Source organism: Stegostoma tigrinum, chromosome 20 (genome assembly GCF_030684315.1).
Source record: "Stegostoma tigrinum isolate sSteTig4 chromosome 20, sSteTig4.hap1, whole genome shotgun sequence".
Lineage (NCBI taxonomy): Eukaryota > Metazoa > Chordata > Chondrichthyes > Orectolobiformes > Stegostomatidae > Stegostoma > Stegostoma tigrinum.
In genome coordinates this window covers 21,826,042-21,846,974 of record NC_081373.1, presented here as the reverse complement: position 1 = coordinate 21,846,974, position 20,933 = coordinate 21,826,042, and the positions used below count along the sequence as shown (strand labels likewise).

At 40.6% G+C, this 20,933-nt stretch overlaps 1 protein-coding gene across 6 annotated transcripts in view; it reads left to right on the top strand.

Moving 5' to 3' along the window:
• Window positions 1-20,933, top strand: part of atrnl1b (attractin-like 1b) — a 959,007-nt gene that overhangs the window by 328,058 nt on the left and 610,016 nt on the right. For 5 of the 6 annotated variants that reach the window (XR_009446966.1, XM_059653033.1, XM_059653032.1 and 2 more), the window contains exons 20-21: window positions 2,234-2,327; window positions 17,670-17,722. Coding sequence is in view for 4 of the 6 variants with exons in the window: in XM_059653033.1 (XP_059509016.1) it covers window positions 2,234-2,327; window positions 17,670-17,722 (147 nt within the window). In the remaining 2 variants the exon portion in view is untranslated. The remainder of the gene's footprint in view (window positions 1-2,233; window positions 2,328-17,669; window positions 17,723-20,933) is intronic. The other variant, XR_009446967.1, reaches the window with a different exon arrangement.

Below are 20,933 nucleotides of genomic sequence, written 5' to 3'. Positions count from 1 at the left end.
ACTCGCCCCACTCGCCCCACTTGCCCTGAAACCCCTCCCTGCCACCCAAGGAAGTGCTACACCTGCCCCTACATCTCACCTCCATCCAAGGACCACAAAAAAGCTTCTACATCAGACAGATGTTCACTTGCACACCCACTATTGTGGTCTACTGCATCCATAGGCCCCAATGTGGCTTTCTCTACATCAGTGAGTCCAAGCAGATGTTCAGAGACCGCTTTGTAGTGCACCTGTGTTCTGTTCATGACAAACGACAACACCTTCCAGTCGTGAATCAATCAACTCCCCCTCACACTCCCTGGACGAAATGTCCATCCTCCACCTCCTCCAGTGCCACAATGATGCCACCCGGAAACTGGAGGAGCAGCACCTCGTCTTCCGCCTTGGGTGCCTACAGCCCAGTGGCCTCAATGTGGACTTCACTCCTTTCAAAATCTCCTCACCCCCTGCCTCATCCCATATCCAACCCTCCCTCTTATCCCCGCCTCCTGACCTGTTCATCTTCTCTCCTACCTATCCACTCTTCCCACCTCACTGACCAATCGCCACCACTGCCTACCTGCACTCACCTATCACCATTCCCCCACCTTTCCCAACTCCACCCCTCCTCTCTATTTATTTCAGAGCTCCCTTCCCGCTGGCCCATTTCTGAAGAAAGGTCCTGACTCAAAACGTCAGCTTTCCTGCTCCTCTGACGCTGCCTGGCCTGGACATCTGAAGACCTGCGTAAATGACAACTTATTTAGAAAATGATCATCAACTCCAATATGTTTAGGTCATCAAACAGTGTACTACTCATAATCCTATACCACTTTATTGCCTAGGGCTATATCATGAAAGGTGAGTTTAGATTATGCAATTTGAGCACGTAACATTTCATTTTCACGTGGGGTGGGATGCAAACTGCTGTCATGATTGCAGAGGTAAACCCCCTCATCAGGCAGTAGGAACAACACTTCATCTTTCGATAGTCTGGGTCCCGGGAGCAGTAATTCAAAGGGTCGTCATGGCTGACACCAAGAGATGTCAATCAGGAGGCAGACCCCTTCACTGTTTGCCCTCTCTGAGGACACCATGTAGAGTGCATCTGGTGGATTGCGAAACCCTCAGGTTGTAGGGCACTGTCAGGTCAAGCGGGAGTGAACTATGTCTCTGCAAAACAGAACAAACAGCAGTCTCTGAATTTCTTTAGTAGGTTTGTCTAGCTTTAAGTTCAAGCAGTTTGTTTTCAATAGCTTGGAATGGTTGGGACTGTAAGATGGATTTTCTGAATATCACTAATTGTACAACTGAGGCAGCTGAGCTGTTCAGGCACAAAGTTATATGAACTGTGAATAAAATGCCTCTTGACTCCTTGGTTGTTAGCAACAAGTGTCTATGAAGGTGCCCCTCTGTTCTGAGAGGCTGACACACTCCTGAGCAATCACCAAACATACAAATTAGGATGGCATCATTCAGTAAGATAGCTGAATTACTTCACATTTTGACCAAATTCTGATAAGCTTTCACCCTTGTGACCCATCAGAGGGTCCCCATATATTTTTGAATGCTTCATAGTTCTAAATCAGTTTAAGACGCCCCTAATATATGTACTTTTGAACTAAACACTTAGTTTAATCCAGCTACAGAAAAAATGATTTCATTTGGTTTCCTTGGTTAACTAACTACAGGCAGTCTCATTTAGAGAGACCTTGGATAAAATTTAAAATTTGCACAGTAAATTACAATTAAATATTCAAGGTAAAGTGCAAACAGAATTAGAATTTTAGCGATAGATTAAGCACTCCGTTACTGAACAAACTCTCAATATTCAAAATCATACTCAGAGTCCTTGGAGAATTGAAAGACTAGCAAGCCCTCTGACATGTCTGCGATGAAACAAACTATTACAGCTGCACAAAAGAAGCCCAGTGATGACTGTCCAATTTATGATCTCTTGTTTGTAACGAGCACAGCAATAGGTGAGGGATTAGTGGTGTATTCCAAAAATTAATCTGTGTGTTCAGATCCAACCCTTACATCATTAAATAAATGTAACATATTTGTTTTAGATGAACATCAACTTATTCCTTGAAGTTATTAATTATATTGTAATGGAATCTAACTTTGTTTCAGGTTAATTCATTCAAATTTCAGCTTTGAAAAATTATTATATTTGAATGCATTGATAAATATTGAGGTCCGTAATTCCCAGGTATCTATTTATTTTGTTTTGACTTATTGTGTGTTACAGCTTGTAAATGCAATGGACATGCAAATGCTTGTCATGCCCAAACTGGACAGTGCTTCTGTACAACAAAAGGAATCAAAGGAGATCAGTGCCAGTTGTGAGTATTTCAATTGATTGATGCCATTTTAACCACTTTTAGTTACTGGGTAGAAATATCCATTACTTTGGGTGCTGAAATCTAAATCTGATGGAACCATGAGGATTCTTGCAAAACAAAAAGGATAGAAATATAATTCAACATTGGATTATAGAAGAAACAAATATGAACAGACACAGCAACAGAAAGAAACATACTTGTGTTAAATCTAAGATGGGGGTTTGATGTTGTTGCTCTTACCAACATATTTTAAGTAGATGCATTTAAACCGTTGTCTCAGCTTATCTGGATGCATTGAAAAACACAGCATTTTGCATTGATTACCCCTGTAAGTCTCAGTTTACTCAGTTTATTAATTTTTAATTTTTTGTGTGCTACCAGTAAAAAATTATTCTCAATTTACACATCATTACTTATAGATTATATTGTATAATTTAACCAATAGCAGAATTTTTCTTGCCTTGAATTAATTCAGTAGCCTGATAAAATTAAATTATCTTAAATGCTATTGACAAATGATTCTCCCTTCTGGCTGTACTAAGTCAAATGGTACATGTATATGACATGCTGAATTAAGTAAAAATAATTCAGTTATGTGATAAAGGATAATTTGCTGCATTAATTAACAAAACTGATGACTGCACAAACAGTATCACAGTGATAATTTGTGATGTTTTTAAATTGTTTCAAAACTCAATGTCTCATTATGTTTGAGTTACTTCCTGATGCGTATATTTTATTGAATAAGAACTAATTGTTGCCCAAAGCATAAATTATCCCCTCCATACTGCTTGCATGCAGCAGAGGAATTTAACTATTCAATTTTAAAGCATGATTTCTACTTAAATTTTAATATCAGGCAATTAGATTCTTGAGAATTTTAGATTCTCAATCTTAAATTAAACAAAAAGCAGAATTTGTACAAAATAAGAATGTGAGAATCCTAAGCACCCCCATTTTGGGAAGCCTTGACTTAGGAAGAACAAGGGCGGCCGATGAATTGGAACACCACTTGCAAGTTTCCCTCCAAACTGCACACCTGTTGTCTTTGAACAACATCACTACTCTTTCTCTGATGTTGCATCAATATCCTGGAACTCTCCTCCTGACAGCAGCACAGTTAAACCCACACCACATGGACTGCAAACATTTGAGAAGGCAGCTTTCCACTACTTTCACAAGGGTAATAATACCTTTGAGCTAGTCACCTTGAACTACAGCCGTAGTCACCGTAAACAGTTACCATTCTGTTAAACTAAAATCGCATGAATGAATAACTGGCAAAGCCATATTTATTCACATGCAAACCATTGTGTGGAAGCATTTGGCCAAATTTGGAAAATATAATTGCTGAGTAGACCTTTCAGCAAAAAGTGATGCATTTTATCCACTAGCTTCTCTGAGCACCTTATAACAAGTTCTAACTTGATCATCTTGCAAAAGGTGAATAAATAATTGAAGAAAATTAAGTGTTGAATCAGGTTTTGATGCCTAATTAGGTGACAGTTTCAGTGATTGACTTCTGGTGGTTTTATCACTGTTAGCGAACATAAAAATGCTGAATATGTATTGTTTATAATCCACAACAGTGAGCCATTAATAATGTTGAAGGAAACTGTAGCCTTTAATGTTTATTGTTAAATATCACATCTTGCACAGTATGACATCTGCCAGATAAATCCAGTATCAAGGCAGTTAAGTCACCAAATATAGGATTTTCAGATGATGATCATTTTGCTTCTTAGTTTGATTTCAAAGCTGACACACTTTTCCCATAGTGTGGTTTATCCTGAGCAGGTGTGCTGTTAACAGGCTCCAGGTTATGTCGTAACTTTAAAGTACTTCAGTCACTGGACTTGTGCCTTATAGGTAGAGGACAGGTTTTGGTGAGTCAGGAGATGAATTCTGTGCTGCAAGATTCCTTGTCTTTGATCTGCTTTTGAAGTCACAGTACTTATATGACTAATCTATTTCAGTATCTGGTCAATGACAAACGTGGGAAGTTGATGATGATGCCCTATTGGAAGTAAAGAAACAATAGTTAGATTCCCCCTTTTGAAGATGGTCATTGCATGCAGGTTTTACAGCATAAATTTAATTGGAGTGCAAGTAGCATTTGTGCCACGAGTGCCAGGAAATGACCGTCTCCATTAAGAGATAGCCTGGTCATGCCCTTGACAGCAATGTCCTTTCAGACGTGACCTGTTTTCCCAGTGGTGGTGCTGCCACTGTTAGTGGTGAGCAGTGAAGTCCCCTACACAGTGTATTGTCTGTGCTGTTGCCACCTTCAGTACTTCCTCCTGGTGTTGTTTAACATGGAGGAGCACTTATTCATGAGTTTTGGGGTGGCATGGCTACATGGTAATTAGCAGGTAGTTTCTTTGTTATTTGACCTGATGCCATGAAGTTCATGGGGACTGAAGTCAATGCAGAGGGCTCCTAGGGCAACTCCCTCCCACCTATTTGCCATTGTGCTGCTACTCTCTTGGGTCTGTCCAATTGGTGGGATAGAATAGGATGATGGTGTTACCTGTTCTGTGTAAGTTATAATTCCATGAATGTGAGTATGTCAGGTTGGGACATCACTGGTCCATGAGAGAGTTGTACCAATTTTGTCATTAGTCCCCAGAGAAGGACTAAAGATGAATTTAGGCTCTCTTTACCTTTGTTTTTGATGCCTTAGTCAATCCAAAATAAAACTTGATAAAGTACTGGACAAAGTTTATTTTGTGAAACTATCCCTGATGTTTGAAATTACTGCTGACACTTGGTGTCTGGCTCAAAAATGGTGAATAGCCAGTTGGTAAAAGGCTTAATGGAATTCTTGTTGTGCTGTGGAAGAATCCTGATATAAATGGATGGAGAAAATTTTTGTGGATATTTGCATTCAAAAATGTGGTCAAGCAATGTAGATATCGGCAAAGACTGGCTGAAGGGAGCATAAGATTATGATCTGGGATCATTTTGTAAAATGTCTCTAATTTTTGAGGATTACAGACATCAAACTTAATATGGGTCACTTCTTCAGTTGAAAATTGTCTCTGTGCATTCTTCATTCTACAGGCTGATGTGGCTGCAAGGGGATCAGAGCTTGGAATTAAATGTCAAAAGATGTGCAACCTGTCGAAAGGATAGGCAGATGGGCTGAGGGGGGCGGGGGCGGTGTTGTCATATCAGTAAGAAATGAAATTAAATCAATAGTAAGAAGTGATGCGGAGTTGGAAAGCATAGAATTTGTGTGTTTCCTCAATTTCACTCTCAAAGGAAGAAAGACCCTAACGAAAGTTGCCACCGATCAGTAGTCACGGTGTGGGGAAGAAAATAAATTGAGATAGAAAAGACATGTAAGAAAGGCACTATTACAATAATCGAGTGACTTCAATATGCAGGTGGACTGGGAAAATCAGATTGGTAGTGGATCTCAAGAAAAGGAATTTGTGTACTGCTGATAAGATTTGTTTTAGAGCAGCTTGTGTTGGAGCCGACTAGGGAACAGGCATTTCTAGATTTGGTGATGTGTAATTAAACAGACTTGATTAGGGAGCTTGAGGGGATGGGCGATGACCACAATACAATCGAATGCACCCTGCAGTTTGTGGAGAAGAAACTGGAATCAGATGTAACTGTATTACAGTTGAGTAAAGGTAACTACAAAGACACAAGGGAGGAGCTGGCCAGAGTTGATTGGAAGGAGATCCTAGAAGGTAGATGGTGGAACAGCAATGGCAGGGGTTTTGGAGGATAATTCAGGAGACACAGCAGAAATACATCCCAAGGATGTACGTTACAATGAACAAATACATTACAAGTCAACCATGGCTGACAAGGGAAGTCAGGGGTGGCATAAAAGCAAAAGAAAAAGCGTACAATATTGTGAATGTTAGTGGGAAGCCATAAGATTGGGAAGCGTTTAAAAATCAGTAGAATAACGAAAAATATGTGTGATAGGAAGATGATGAAATATGAGAGTAAGATGGCTAGTAATGTAAAAAAAAATCAAAAGCTTTTCCAGATACGTAAAAGGTAAAGGAGAGATTTTACTGATGGAAAATGAGGCTGGAGAAGTCGTTAAGGGGAGCAAAGAAATGCAGAGAAACTGATAGATACCTGGCATCACTCCTCATGTATAAATCAGTTTAAGGCTCTGGTCAGATCACATTTAAAATATTTTGAGCAATATTGGTCCTTATATCTAAGGAACAATGAACTGGCATTGGACCGTGTCCAGAGGAGGGTTTTAAGAATGATCCTATAGATGAAGTGCTTGTACTATGAAGTGAGGTTGAGGGCTCGGGTTCTGTACTTGATTGAATTTAGAAGGATGAGGGTGGTGTGTCATTGGGACTTACAAAATACCAACAGGCCTCGATGATGTTTCTCTACTTAGAGAGTAGGATCCAAGGGCACAGCCTCAGAGTGAAGGATCAACCCTTTACAACTGAGATGAGGAGGAATTTCTTCAGCTACTGGGTGGTGTAGAAGGCTGTGGAGGCCAAGTCATTGAGTGTATTTAAGACAGACAGGTTCTTGATTAGTAAGCAAATCAAGAGTTACAGGGAGAAGGCAGGAAAATGGGGTTGAGAAATATATTAGCCATGATAGAATGGTAGAGCAGACTTGATGGGCCAAATAGTCTAATTCTGCTCCTGTATTTTATGTTGTTGTTGTTATTGTTATTATTATTATTATTATTATTATTATTACAAATCTTATTTTCAGTGACCCATTTGTAATCCTCTTGGCAACGGTCTAATTAGAAACTTGAGGAACTTGTTAGGCAAGGTAGATTCACAAATAAATGGTAATAATGAAAATTAGATGTGCCTTGAAGAATGTAGAGTTTTGTACAACAGCAAAGTTATCAAATGCATAAAGAAACACATTTTAGCACATTTGCACATGAAAGGCACAAGTCAGAAGCATGATGGAATTCTTGCAACGGATGCTGCACCAATATCACTCAACATGATTGACACTATCAAGGATTAAGCAACCTGCTTGATTGGCATTGCATCCACTCCCTCCACCACCAATGCCCAGCAGCATCAATATATTATTTACAAGATGCACTGCAGAAATTCACCAAAGATCCTCGAACTGCACCTTCTAAATCCACGACTGTCTGCATGTAGAAGGTTGAGCGCAGCCGATACGTGGGAGCACCACTACCTGCAAGTTCCCTTCCAAACCACTCATCACTCTGACTTGGAAATATGTCGCCATTCCTGCACTTGCCAAATCAAATTCCTGGAATTCCCTCCTGAATGTCATTGTAGGCAACCCATAGCAGGTGGACTGCAGCACTTCAAGAAGGTAGCTTACTATCATCTTCTTGAGGGTAACTTGGGAGGGGCAATAAATGCTAGCCAGCCAACAATGCCCACATCCCATGAATGAGCTAAAAATTAAATCAGATTCTTTGGGGGAAAAAAAAAGGAAAATACTAATCATGTCCAAAACTGCATATAGTATTCCAAATGGGATCTAATCAGTACCTCGTTTTTGTTCTATTACGTTTCTAACACGAGCTTGTATTTTTTCATTTTTTTAATGCATTGTTGTGTGCAGACTTGGTTTTTCTGCACAATTTGTTGCTTTTACAGCTTGATCTTTTCAGATTCAAAACCTATTGTTAATTTTAACTCTTTGTTGATTACCAAAGAATTGTGTGTTTGCCTATGTTAGACTAGACAAACCAAATACTAGGGTGTCTTTCAACAGGAATAAGGCAGTCATTACGATATAGGCCGACACAGCTACCTCTTAAACATTAGACTTGAGGACTAGGAACTTTACAGTTAATTGAAGTGAAAAATTTTATGTTGTGGCTGGGGCAGCAATTGTTCGGGCCCTTTTATGCTGTTTAACTGCATTGGACCAAATGAATCAGGTCAGAAACACTGTCCTTAACTCTCTTGGAGAAGGTCTTCCACAAAACCCGCTCCTTACCAAAGAAACTTTGGTCGCCCACTGCCTACCTCTCAGTGTGACATGTCTGTATTAACGTATAGGTAATTGAAGTCATGTACACACATGTACAAGCGCGCGCACACGAAACAAGAAGAACTAGCCAGTTTCCTCAATAGTCATCATCTGTCCGTGAAATGTATTGGGAAACAAATGGGGCTAAAGGCAGACTTGTTCCCTGGACCTGATGGTTGCATTTTGAAATTTTAAGGAAAGTAACTGCAAGACATGGTGAATTTGCTGGGAGAAATCTTCTAAGAATTCAAGGATCCTGGATAAGTCCCAGGCAATTGGAAAACTGCCAATGTAGCACCCATGTTCAAAAAGGAGACAAAATGGCTAACAGTAGACTAGTTGGCTTAACATCTGTTGTTGGGAAAATCAGTTTTTATTATAAAAGAAGTAATAGTTGAGAATTAAGAAACATTAATATAATTGAGCAGAGTCAGCATGTTTTCATGAAGATCCAATCATGCCTGATAATTTTATTGCAGTTTTCGAGGAGGTAACAAACAGGGTAGATATAGGCAAACCAATTGATGCAATATGTTTTGATTTCCAAAAAGCACTTGATAAGACACTACACATGAAACTACTTAGTAAGACAGGAGCTCACACTGTTGTGGGTATAATATGGATAAATACTGTACTATAGGGCTGCTTTTTCAGACAGAGTAATGATTGATGGTTGTTTAACCTAGGGTCATCACACGTCTGGTAAGGGGAAAGTTGAGAAGGAGAGTCTTTCACGGTGTCCTGAATTCATGTGGGAATTGAATCCACACAGTTGGCATTGTTCTGCATCACAAACCAGCTGACCATCTAAATGAGCTATCTGATTATGGGTAGAATATAGCTTACTAACAAAAGATAGAGTGTTGGGATAAATGAGCCATTTTCAGCATGGCAACCTAACTAGTGGAGTGCCACAAAGATCAGTGCTTGGGCCACAACTACCTACAAAATATATTAATGATTTGTCTGATGTGAGTGAATAGACACCTGACAGATTTGTGGATGATGCAAAAATAAATCAGAAGGCAAGTAATGAGGATAACACAAGAATCTGAGCAGCATAGTGCCTCACTGGTTAGCACTGCTGCCTCACTGTGCCAGGGACCCAATTCTGTCCTCGGGCAACTGTCTGTGTGGAATTTACACATGTTCCCTATGTTTGTGTGGGTTCCCTCCGTGTGCTCAAGTTTCCTCCCACAGTCCAAAGATGTGCAGGATAGGTGGAATAGCCATGCTAAATTTCCCGTAGTGTCCAGGGATGTATCCATTAGGTGGGTTGTAGGGGGGATGCTCTGAGGGTCGGTGTGGACTTGTTGGGCTGAAGGGCCTGTTTCCACACTGCAGGGATTCTATGATCTATGATCTATGATCTTCTACTAGCCAGTGTCCTCAAATATTTAGGTCCTTCTAAGTTTAATTACTTCACTCCTTTTTATTTGTTATGGAGTTTTAATCATTTCTTAACTTTACTGTGGTAACTTTATAAAATGAAAGTTATTTGGGACTGACCGTGGTACATTGCCCTGCAGCTTTACATTTTTGCATTTACACCTATCTTGTCAGTAAGAATTTATATCCAACAATGTTCCGGACATTGGACTAGTCTGGTCACCACACTATCAGAAAGGTGTGACAGTTTTGGAGATGGTGCAAAGAAGTTTACTAGGGTGTTGCCTGGATTAAAGTGTATTAGCTATCAGGAGAAGTTGAACAAATTTGGATTGTTTTCACTAGAGTGTCAGAAGTTGAGGAGGTGACCTGATAGAAGTATATAAAATTATGAGAGGCATGGTTAGGGTTGATCGTCAGAGTCATTTTCCCAGAATGGAAATGTCAAACACTAGGGGGCATAGGTTTAAGGTGAAAGAGAGAAAGCTGAAAGACTATGTGTGAGGGATTTTTTTTATTTTAATGCAGATGGTGACTAGTGCTTGGAATGCACTGTCAGCGAAATGCTGGAGGCAGATGTGATAGCAGCATCTAAGAGACATTTAGGTATCCACGTGAACAGGCAGAGAATAGAGGGATATGGACCATGTGCAGGTAGATGAGATTAGTTTAGAATGGCATTATGGTCAGCACAGATATGGTGGCCTGAAGGGACTGTTCCTGCGCTGTATCTGTTCTCTGTTCTAATGTTATTCATTGTATTTATCCTTCTATGTGTAATGCAGTCATATAGGATAATTTCATCTAAGATATTTTATTACTTTGAAATTAGACAACTTTTTTGTAATAACCAGTTGAATCAGATCCTAATGATATCTTGCAATAAAAATATCAGTATTTACTGAAGTTTTTGACTCTAAGCAAAGGTAAGTTTCTAACTTTGTTCTTGATACATATTCAGAGCTACTTCACAGAGCAGAATTGGAAATGGTGGACCAGTTCATGAACTTTCACAAATAAAATAGGTATCCTTTCCAGTTAGGCCAGTACATAACCTTCAGAATCTTTTTTTAAAATGTAGTTATAGGATATTATTTTCAATTTGTGTTAGATATAGTAAGCATGTGTATGTATGTATATGAAACAACAATGCGGCAGGTAAATTATTTCAGTTGGTAACCTATTTCAAGGGCATCTTGTGTGGCCTAGTGCTTTAGTTTAATTTTCTGTGTGCTGTTGACCTTTTAATAAGTATCTTAATAAGTATCTTTTATTTGTCAAAGAAAAGAAAATACTTCCCATTAATTCTAAAAACATTAATTTCTGAAAATAAGCTTTTGAATCTTCTACTTGCTGATTTTACCAGAGCAACTATTCTTATGTTAATATGAGCTGAAACCAATGTCTAATAAAATTGTAATTTCAATACTTGCTTTCAAACCCAGTGTGCCATTAATTATTGGGGAAACAATGCATTTTTTAATTTTGTGTTGAGACAAATTTCTCTCTTCATATTATAATTGTATTGGCATAAAATTGTAGTGGAAAATGGGCATGGAAAGGACCACGATAGTTACTGTTTGCTGGCTGATTCAATTTTAGATTCTGCCCTTTTCAAAAATATGTCAAGGAACTAAAATAACTGGATTTCAGGTGAAACCCAAGGAAATTTTCTTGATTCTAAAAGACAAGCTTACCAAAGTTCATGAAATTTCCAATAATGGATTTTACTAACGTTCCACCACCATTTCTTAAAAATATGTTGCAGTGGATCCTTGTCTTCATTTTTGGAAGTGCAGGTTAGTAGCTATTCTGTCAATGTGGTATTACTGTGATGTTAAGGTCTGGTACTTCCATCAATATCGCACATCACTTTATCAGATAACCAATAAACAGTAACAACAAAGCAAGCAGGCGCTATAATCAGAAGCACTTTGCATTTTGGCTTGCCATTGTGCTCGCAAATGTGTGAACAGGTTAACAGCATATGCTGAAATATGGATATCACATGTCTAACCTATGTCTATTATTGATTTATGTCTGTTAATTTATGAAGCAATAAAGCAATCAGCCAAATTTGGCACGTGACAACATTTTGAGCAACTGGCTTATAGGTCAGCATTTATGCTCATCCCTAATTGCCCTTGAGAAAGTTGATGTGCATAGATCTTTGAAAGCGGTAGGATGGAGTGAGAGAATAGTTAGCAAAGCATGCTTCATTCGAATTTCATAAATTAAAGTTATTGAGTAGAACAATTGCTAAGTTATGCTTATCCAGTTCTGTTCACCACAATTTTGGAATGATATAAAGGCTCATCTATTCACTCGGGTCGCTGCCTGGCCAGAATTAATTGCCTATCCCTGGTTGCCTTTGAGAAGATGGTGGTCAGCTCCTTTTCTGTGAAGTGTTGCAATCCATGTGCTGTAGGTGTACCCGCCGGAAGGGAGGCGATTCCAGGATTTTGACTCAGCAGCATGTTTCAGGTCAGGATGGTGAGTGCCTTGCAGGGAGACTTAGCTTTCCCATATTTATGCTGCCCTCAAGAGGACACAGTGGTGTTTTCTCAGAATAGTTTAATGAATGAAAGAATTTGGCAAATTGTTAATTTGGAGAGGTTTTCTTAATGGAACAAATGAAATTAAATCAAGATCTGATAGAGGCACTCAAGATTTGCATAAAATTGACAAAGAAAAGATGTCCCCATCAGCTGATGGACCAAAGATTAGGGGCGACAGATTCAAGGGTTTTAAGAGGGCAGGAGAGGCCAAACGAAGGGACAAGGGCAATTCCTTGAAGAAATGGCTGCACATCCCTTTACAAACCCACAGAGCAGAGCTGTGATGGCCCTACAAGTGAAGCCATCTGTTAACATGGACAGCCTTCAAATAAGCCATCAAGTTTCTGAAGAAGTAGGCCTGTATGGGAACTGTTTGGTTGGTCCTCTCGAGTGCTCTCTTGCAAGGGCCTCCCGCATTATAGTGATCTGCTGTAATCTCCATTGGCACTCCCAGAAAAGTTAGTACTTTGAAATGAGTGGCTGACACAGTTCATTGGAGGAAGTGGAAGAGGAAAGCAATGATGTCAAAGATAAAGAGCAGGTGTGTCAAGCATTAGGCGCAAGGAATGTGATTAGGACTTGTACTAGTTTCTATAGGGTGATATCAACACCCAGGAACATCTGAACTAGACATCTTTTCAACAGAGTGCTCATGACCCAAAAGGACTGCATGCTGTGGACCTCACTTGGATCTGCCTGTGAGACGAGCACGTCTACTGATGTAATCTTGAATTCATCATTCTTAACATCAGTAAAGGTTGACCATGTGTCCAGTGATCTCACTGACACTTTAAGGCTGAAATGGCTATGGTCTTTGCCCTTAGAATGGAGATCTAGTGTGGACACATGGAGACCACTGCACCTGTGTGGCAACTGGAGCAGAGATAGTGGGAACTGCAGATGCTGGAGAATCTGAGCTAACTAGCTGTAGAGCTGGATGGACACGGCTGTTCAAGCAGCACCAGAGGAGCAGGAAAGCTGACATTTCGGGCCTATGTCCTCCTTCAGAAACAGGGGAGGGGAAGGGAGTTCTGAAATAAATAAGGAGAGAAGGGGAAGCAGACAGAAGATGGATAGAGGAGAAGATAGGTAGAGAGGAGACAGACAGGTCAAAGAGGTGGGGATGGAGCCAGTAAAGATGAGTGTAGGTGGGGAGTTAGGGAGGGATTAGATCAGTCCAGGGAGGACGGACAAATCAAGCGGGGGGGAGATGAGGCTAGTTAGGTGGGAGATAGGGGTGGGGCTTGAGGTGGAGGGGAAAGGTGGGAGGAAGGACACGTTAGGGAGGCAGGGACGAGCTGGGCTGGTTTTGGGATGCGGGAGAGGGAGGGGAGATTTTGAAGCTAGTGAAGTTCACATTGATACCATTAGGCTGCAGTGTTCCCGAGGGGAATATGAGGTGCTGTTCCTTCAACCTTCGGGTAACATTGTTGTGGCATTGCAGGAGGCCCAGGATGGACGTCTTCTGCGGAATGGGAGGGGGAGTTGAAATGGTTCGCTGCTGGGAGGTGCAGTTGTTTAGTGCAACCCAAGCGTAGGTGTTCTGCAAAGCGGTCCCCAAGCCTCCGCTTGGTTTCCCTAGTGTAGAGGAGGCCATAATGGGAATAGTGGATGCAGTATACCACATTAGCAGATCTGCAGGTGAACGTGGCTTGGGGAATGCTTTGCAGAACACCAATGCTCTGTTCGCATTAAACAACTGCCCCGCCCAGTCGCGGACTGGAGCAGCCAATGTTGCAGGATTTTGCTGTATAATAGTTCCTTCATTTGAACCAAAGAGGTAATTGTTTTGATGGCATCCATAAGAGAAGGCTGTCTTGTTTGCATTACTGACTGCCTCAACTTTTGGATGGCCTTCTGGAGGGGCCACCACATGAGACACAACTGGCAATTACTTACTGGTGCCACTAACTAGCCCAATCTCTAAAGTATTGTATACAGTCTGTGCATGTCAATATATTGATTCTGTATCACCTGTGAATATTGTGGCATGCATTCTATTATGTTGATTATCCTCTTTGTGGAGAATGCTATACCCTGAAGGCCCTGAGCCATAGTTCTGTGCAGGCTGGGGGGTGGGGGGGGGGAGGGGGGAGGGGAGGGGGTGAAGGCTTTGTGGTATTATCACTTGACTGTTAATCCAGAGATCCAGGTAATGTTCTGAGGACCCATGTCAGATGGTGGAATATGAATTCAGTAAAGAAAAACAAAATCACTCTGGAATGAAGAATTTTAATAATGACCATGAATCATTGATGGTCAGAAAAAACCCACCTCTTTCACTAATGTCCTTCAGAGAAGGAAAAAGCTCTCCTTACCTGGTCTGGCCTATATGATGGGGGATCTAATTGAAACTTAGAGAATACTGAATGGCCTGGGCAGAGTGGATGTAGGAAAGATGCTTCCATTGGTAGGAGAGATGAGGATCTGAGGGCACAGCCTTCGAATAAAGGGAAGGCCTCTTAAAACGAAGATAAGGAGAAATGTCTTCAGCCAGACAGTGGTGAATCTGTAGAATTCACTGCCACAGAAGGTTGTGGAGACCAGGTCATTGAGTATATTTATGATAGAGATAAATAGGTTTTTGATTGTCAAGAGAATCGAGGGAAATTGGGAGAAAGTGGGTGAATAGGGTTGAGAAACTTATCAGCCATGATTGAATGGCGGAGCAGACTTGATGGGCTGAATGCCTTAATTTTTGCTCCTCTGTCTTATGGTCTTATATGTAACTTCAGACCCACCGCAACGTGACTGATTCTTGGTTGCTTGATGGGCAATTAATACTGGCCTGCCCTCCTCCCAGCACAGAGAGCCATTCAAACTATCGAGTCTATGCCCATGCCTCCATTTCCACCTATTCTTTCCATTTTGTATTTGAAACATTTATTCAGTTTCCCATTGAACACTGATTTGAATCTGTAGTCACCACAATAGTATGGAGGGAATACGCTGTAAATTCTAACTACTCTTTGTGAACATTTTTCCTTGTGTCCTCTCAGTTTCCTTTAGCAATCAATTTAAATGTAGTTAAACATGAGCCGCCTGATTTATCATCCATTCAACAACCTGCTAACAATTTCTCTTTATCGACCCCTTCATAATTTTATTCACGTTCATCAAATCAATCGGGTTTCTTGGCTCCAAGGAGGACAATCCCAGCTTTTCTGACGTCCTTTATCCCTGGAACCATTCTGTGAAATCTCCACCGAACGCTTAATGAACCTTCCATGCCTTTCAGTTTTATAGTTAGAATATCGTACAGCAGTTTAGTTTTAAATTGATTTGGCAAAAAAAAATTGCTTTTATACCCTATGCTTCTGTTTGTACAGTGTGTCCTGCCTGGCTTGACCTTGGAAGTGGTCAGTGAAGATGCTGTGTCAAATCAGGGGCAATAAGCAGGTTTCAGAGTCGGTACATTCCATTTGTGTAATTAAGAATATTGCAGAGTGGCATTGCAGCCACTAAATCCAAAAATTCAGTCAGGGGCACTGGGGCTCATGGAGTACATGGCACACAGTGACGTCCCCATAATCATTAGCCACCCACTTGAGAGAGGAATAGTTCTTCTCAAGCCCAGGACCCCAAGAGTATGGTTCTGGGTGATGAGCGCAGTCCTCAACACCTTCTTCCAGGCCTTGCCCATGACACCACACTGTCTCAGGGAACTCTGACATATATGTCCATATCTGTCATTGCTGGTCAAAGTATTGTGACTCTGAGGGCCCTGCATTTGCACCAAGTTCAACATGGTTGTGTTTGTGCTTTATTCTCCAAGAGTGACTGCTGTTGACTACTAGTATGCACTTCACCCCACCTTCAAGGATGAATCACTATTCATAATCGCTAGCTGGGGTATTTCTCCTGTAGTGGAAGTCTTTTCTTCTGTACACTCTGCCACACGGTCCTGCAAGGCTAAAAGAGAAAAAGAAGTTATTGCTGGCCTTTCTGAGCAATCCAGCAACCTATCTACTTCAACTGCATCTGTCAGTGATGCCAGGTCCTGAACAACACTGTGAGCTTTTCTCCAGTGTGCAGAATCTGCATGTCATATCAGTATCTTTAGTCAATGTGTCTTTTGGAAGCTGAGAACCTAGATATCTGTCATTAATATCTTGAGTTGCAGCCACTTCTGTAGAATGAATTAGGTAGCTGAATCTCTTGCTGCTTTGCAGTCAGTTCTTTTGAAATGCACTCTGGCTGTTGACAGTTTTGGTTGTCTCCAACCACTGTTCTTTAGGCTGGATAAGCAGACTTCTCATTATGCCGCCTAGAAAAAGCATGCGCCTCCTTTCCGATTGCAGTCTTCAATTGGATTTTGAGATCCATTTCAGCAATGTGAGGCCTGCCTTTGCTCTGGGTGCCAGAGCTCTGATGACTCCTGTCACCCATTGGTATTTGTACCTTGTGTCAAGTTGGCTGTTTGAATATTCGATGCTCTGATGCCTTTAAATCAAGCAGCTCTTTAGAGGTCTTGTCTCAATTTCATAGTACAGCCTCTTGGATAATTGTGGGCTGTTGCTGTCTACTTTCATGGGGGTATTACAGGACATAAAAAGCTCGTCACATCTGGCTCTTGACTTGAGTGACAATATCCTTTCTTGTGCATCTAATACAGTAAATCTGAAGAGAAATTATACAAATTGTGAGTTTGTGTTTGCTTTCAAGATGTTTTAGGTATTATAAAGTTCTTGAGTACCTTAGAATTTGCCATATTCAGTACTGAAATGGTTACTTCAATAAATTATGGTAGTGTTTTTCACTTGCAGCATAATCTGTATATTTAGTTTGAGACGATTGACATGACATACCTTGTGAAACAGTGGGAATTGACCATTAGAACCATCTTCATGGAGAACTTCAAAGTACTTCCTGATAATCAATGAATGTTTACTAATGGGAAGAAATCTAACTTCCTCAATATGGACAAAAGTTGTCGCCCTTTGTATCTAAAAATGTTGAAGTGTATCAATCATATCCACGTTTGTGGATTTCCATAATACCAGGCTGACTATAAAAGGGACATTTTCAGTGTCTTCACTGTCTTTCCAGTGAAGGGAAGATCAGAGACAGAGGAGGTAAATGGTGAAATTAAGTATCATTCAGAAAATGAATATATCTCATCCCATGTAGGGTAAAAGAGGTAGAAGGATCCTATATTCCCTGCTTTATGTCTTTAGTATCATTAAAATTCAAAATATTTCAATAATTTAAAAGGGACTGTCAATAGGAGAGTTAAGGTGGAGTTGCATTTGCCCTGTAGAATTCTTAATAATTAAAAATGGAATAGGATGAGACCCACTTAATATTTTATATATATATAAAATTCTTGTCCAATCGTGAGCTATACTTAAAAAATATTGATCATCGCTAGTCTTCAGTATGGTTTTCTGAAGGTAATTTTCTTTATGTATAGGTGTGAATCGGATAACCGCTACCTTGGTAACCCACTCAAAGGAACCTGCTACTGTAAGTATTGCTTTGTTTTTCCATGTAATTGTTTTTGGGGTATCAGAGAGCTCACGAAAAATCAAATTCCCTTTATTCTTTTATTAAAAATTAAATACAGGGTGAACACTTTTCAATCAAAGTGCCTCTCCTCCTCTTTTACTTGAAATTGTCCTCATCTGAATTTTCCTTGAGGTTTTCTTAAAATCTCAGTTGTAATGCTGTAACATCAATTTCCTGGAAGGATACATTTACCTTTTATGGCCTTCCTAGTACATCAGTTATTTGGTTTAGCTTAGGTTTATTGTCACATGTCCTGGTGTGACTACTGTGAAAAGTTTACAAGTCTCTACTTACAACACCAACTTTAGGTATGAGATACCTAGGTACAAAGCAGAAAACTTTTTTAAAAGGTTAAAAATTTAAACATTACAGTCCTACAGTCTTAATAAAAATTAGAAAAACAAAAAAAAATTAACCGTCAAATGTTCGCCACCACAGTCCATAAGTGCTAGGCTCTCACTCCTCATAAAGGCTTCAGCTACCCTGCTCCGGGATCAGTCTCACCCCTTTGCCACCACCCTGGGCTTTCTACTTCCATTCATAGGCACCTGCCTCAGGTTGCATGTTCCTGTTCTAACTGCAGCTTGCAATGCCTGCTATGACATTGGGAACCTCTCTCGCCACCACTTTGGGCTTGCCCTCTCCACACTATTAAAATCATCACAGAATGGTTTTATCGCAGATAGCAAGGAACAGGTTGTATTTTCTTTTATGATCTCTTTTTCATTCTCATTCATTCAATTATTAGGTGATGAAGTCATAATGTAACAGTGTTTTAAGTATTTCTGTAGATTTATTGCATGTTTAGACTCTCTCAGAAGTGGAATTGGAAGAATTGATAGATATCCATAACCATTATCAGCCCTGCAATTAATATAAAGTCACAATACACAAGGAAATAATTGGCCAGGGTTTAATACCAAATGTTGGGCAAGTGACCGAAGCACCAACTAACTCCCTGTCCCCATGAGTGAGAAAGACCATTGATCAAGCACCAATTGGGTATTTAATTACTGTCTAATGAGCTTCTTGTCCAATCAGGAGCTGTGACATTGAAGTCCCACTCTGTCTAAGGCAGCTGGAGAGTGTTGCGAAAACCACACGAGGCAGTCATTATGAAATGATGAGCAGATAAGTCTTTCTCATGGTTTGAACTATTACAGGATTGGGGTCAGGAGGGGTTGGAAATAATGCCAAACACCTGCCCCCATTGTTGCCCCCAATGCATGTACATTGGGTAAATGGAACCTCCCCATTCTAAAACCAGCAGACAGGCTGCCTGGTTTTCTCTTTCAGTAAAATAGTCACCTTTCCGGCTGCTAGGTAGACACATAATCACAACTGTTTTGGGTTAAGATCTTCACATGGTCTTTAATTGTCCACTTCAGGGACTTAATCTGTGGCAGGTTGAGAAAATCAGTCATGGACCTTCTCATCAAGAACCTCCTTACTCAGGTTGTGTGAAGTGTGACACTGCACTAATTAATTTATTTTTCCTGTCACAATCCTGCACCCTCCCCTTGCAGCGAGGGCAAAATCACATCCATTGATTTTCCAGACACCACAGCATTTAAATTGGCGCAAGACCATTGGCAATTAGCAGCAGAGGTTTTTATCAAAATAACGAGCAAACATTTCTACATAGAAAAAGCCAACACACTAAACACACCTTCCAGATTGGTGATCTCATAGTTGATGTGTTTCAGTCGCAGATCCACAAATCTGAACCTTTTTACCCAGCCAGTTACTGTATTTTTTTATTGTAAGTCAGATATCAAATGCACATTTAAATTTAATACTTAGCAGGTCATCGCTCACATCAACTCTAGCCTCCCAGCATGCCTCAATCCCCTGCACTTTGCGCACCAATAAAACAGATCCACAGCAGATGCCATTTCCCTAGCCCAGCGCTCATCCCTGGAACAATCTGGATAACAAGGACACCCACGTCAGGCTCCGATTCAACAGCTACAGCTCTGCCTTCAATACCATAATCCCCTTCAGACTAATCTCAAAACTCTGAGACCTAAGCCTCGGCTCCACCCTCTGCAACAGGATCCTCAACTTCCTGATCCACAGGCAATCTGTGAAGATAGACAATTGTACCTCCTCCATGATAACCCCCAACATTGGAGCCCCCCAAGGATGCATTCTCAGCCCTATCCTGAGCGAACACAGTCTACAAGTTTGCTGACAACACCATTGCATTGGGACAGATATCAAACAATGCTAAATCAGAGTACAGGAAGGAGGCCGAGGCCTTGGTGTCATGGTGTAATGATAACTTCTACCTCAATGTCAGCAAAGTAAAAGAACTGATCATTGGCTTATGGAAAAAGGGAGGAGGACTTGGCCCCATCTACAATAACGGAGTGGAGGTTGAGAGCGTCAAGTTCCTAGGAGTGACGATAACCTGAGTGCTCCAGTTTCCTCCCACAATCCAAAGATGGGGCAGCTAGGTCGAATAACCATGCTAAATTGTCGCATAGTGTCCATGCCTCTCAAAAACCAGCAGTGAGGTGATCCAGCTCAACGGACACCAGGGTTTAAATAACAGGTGAGAAAATACAACGGCGCTTCATCAGAGGCTGCCCTGATGATGTTACCCAGCAGAATAATAACAGTCTGCAGAACAACAAATCAGTTCGGCAAGCCAACCAGCCACTAAGTTTACAGTTTTTCCAAGAGGCTAAGTTTGGATGGTAAGTAAGCAATAATCATTTCATATCTGTAAATGAGTGGGCACTGCCTAGTTAAGCACATAGTGAACTTTTTCCTTCAGAGAACTGTGTCCTCATGAATGCACTCATGTAAAGTGCCTGGACATGTGAAACATGAATGGAGACATTCACATTGTTACAAAGCATTCACATTACGGTTGGTCTCAATGATCTTGTTAAGATGCAAAATTTTAACTGCACTCATCTATGTAAGGATTAAAGAATTCCTAAATTCTGCTGCTATCCAGGATTTCTGGAGATGAGCGATGCTTTGCCAATGTAACTTTCCTTTTTTGGATGTATGAAGAGTCTGTTTAACTTCAGCATTGTCGCCACATAACCAGGTACTACAAAAATAACAGTTGATCAATCATCTGACAATGGAAAGTGCATATATATTTATTGATGTGCAAACCTATTTCCAGTGATGTGTCACCCGTGGCACCTAT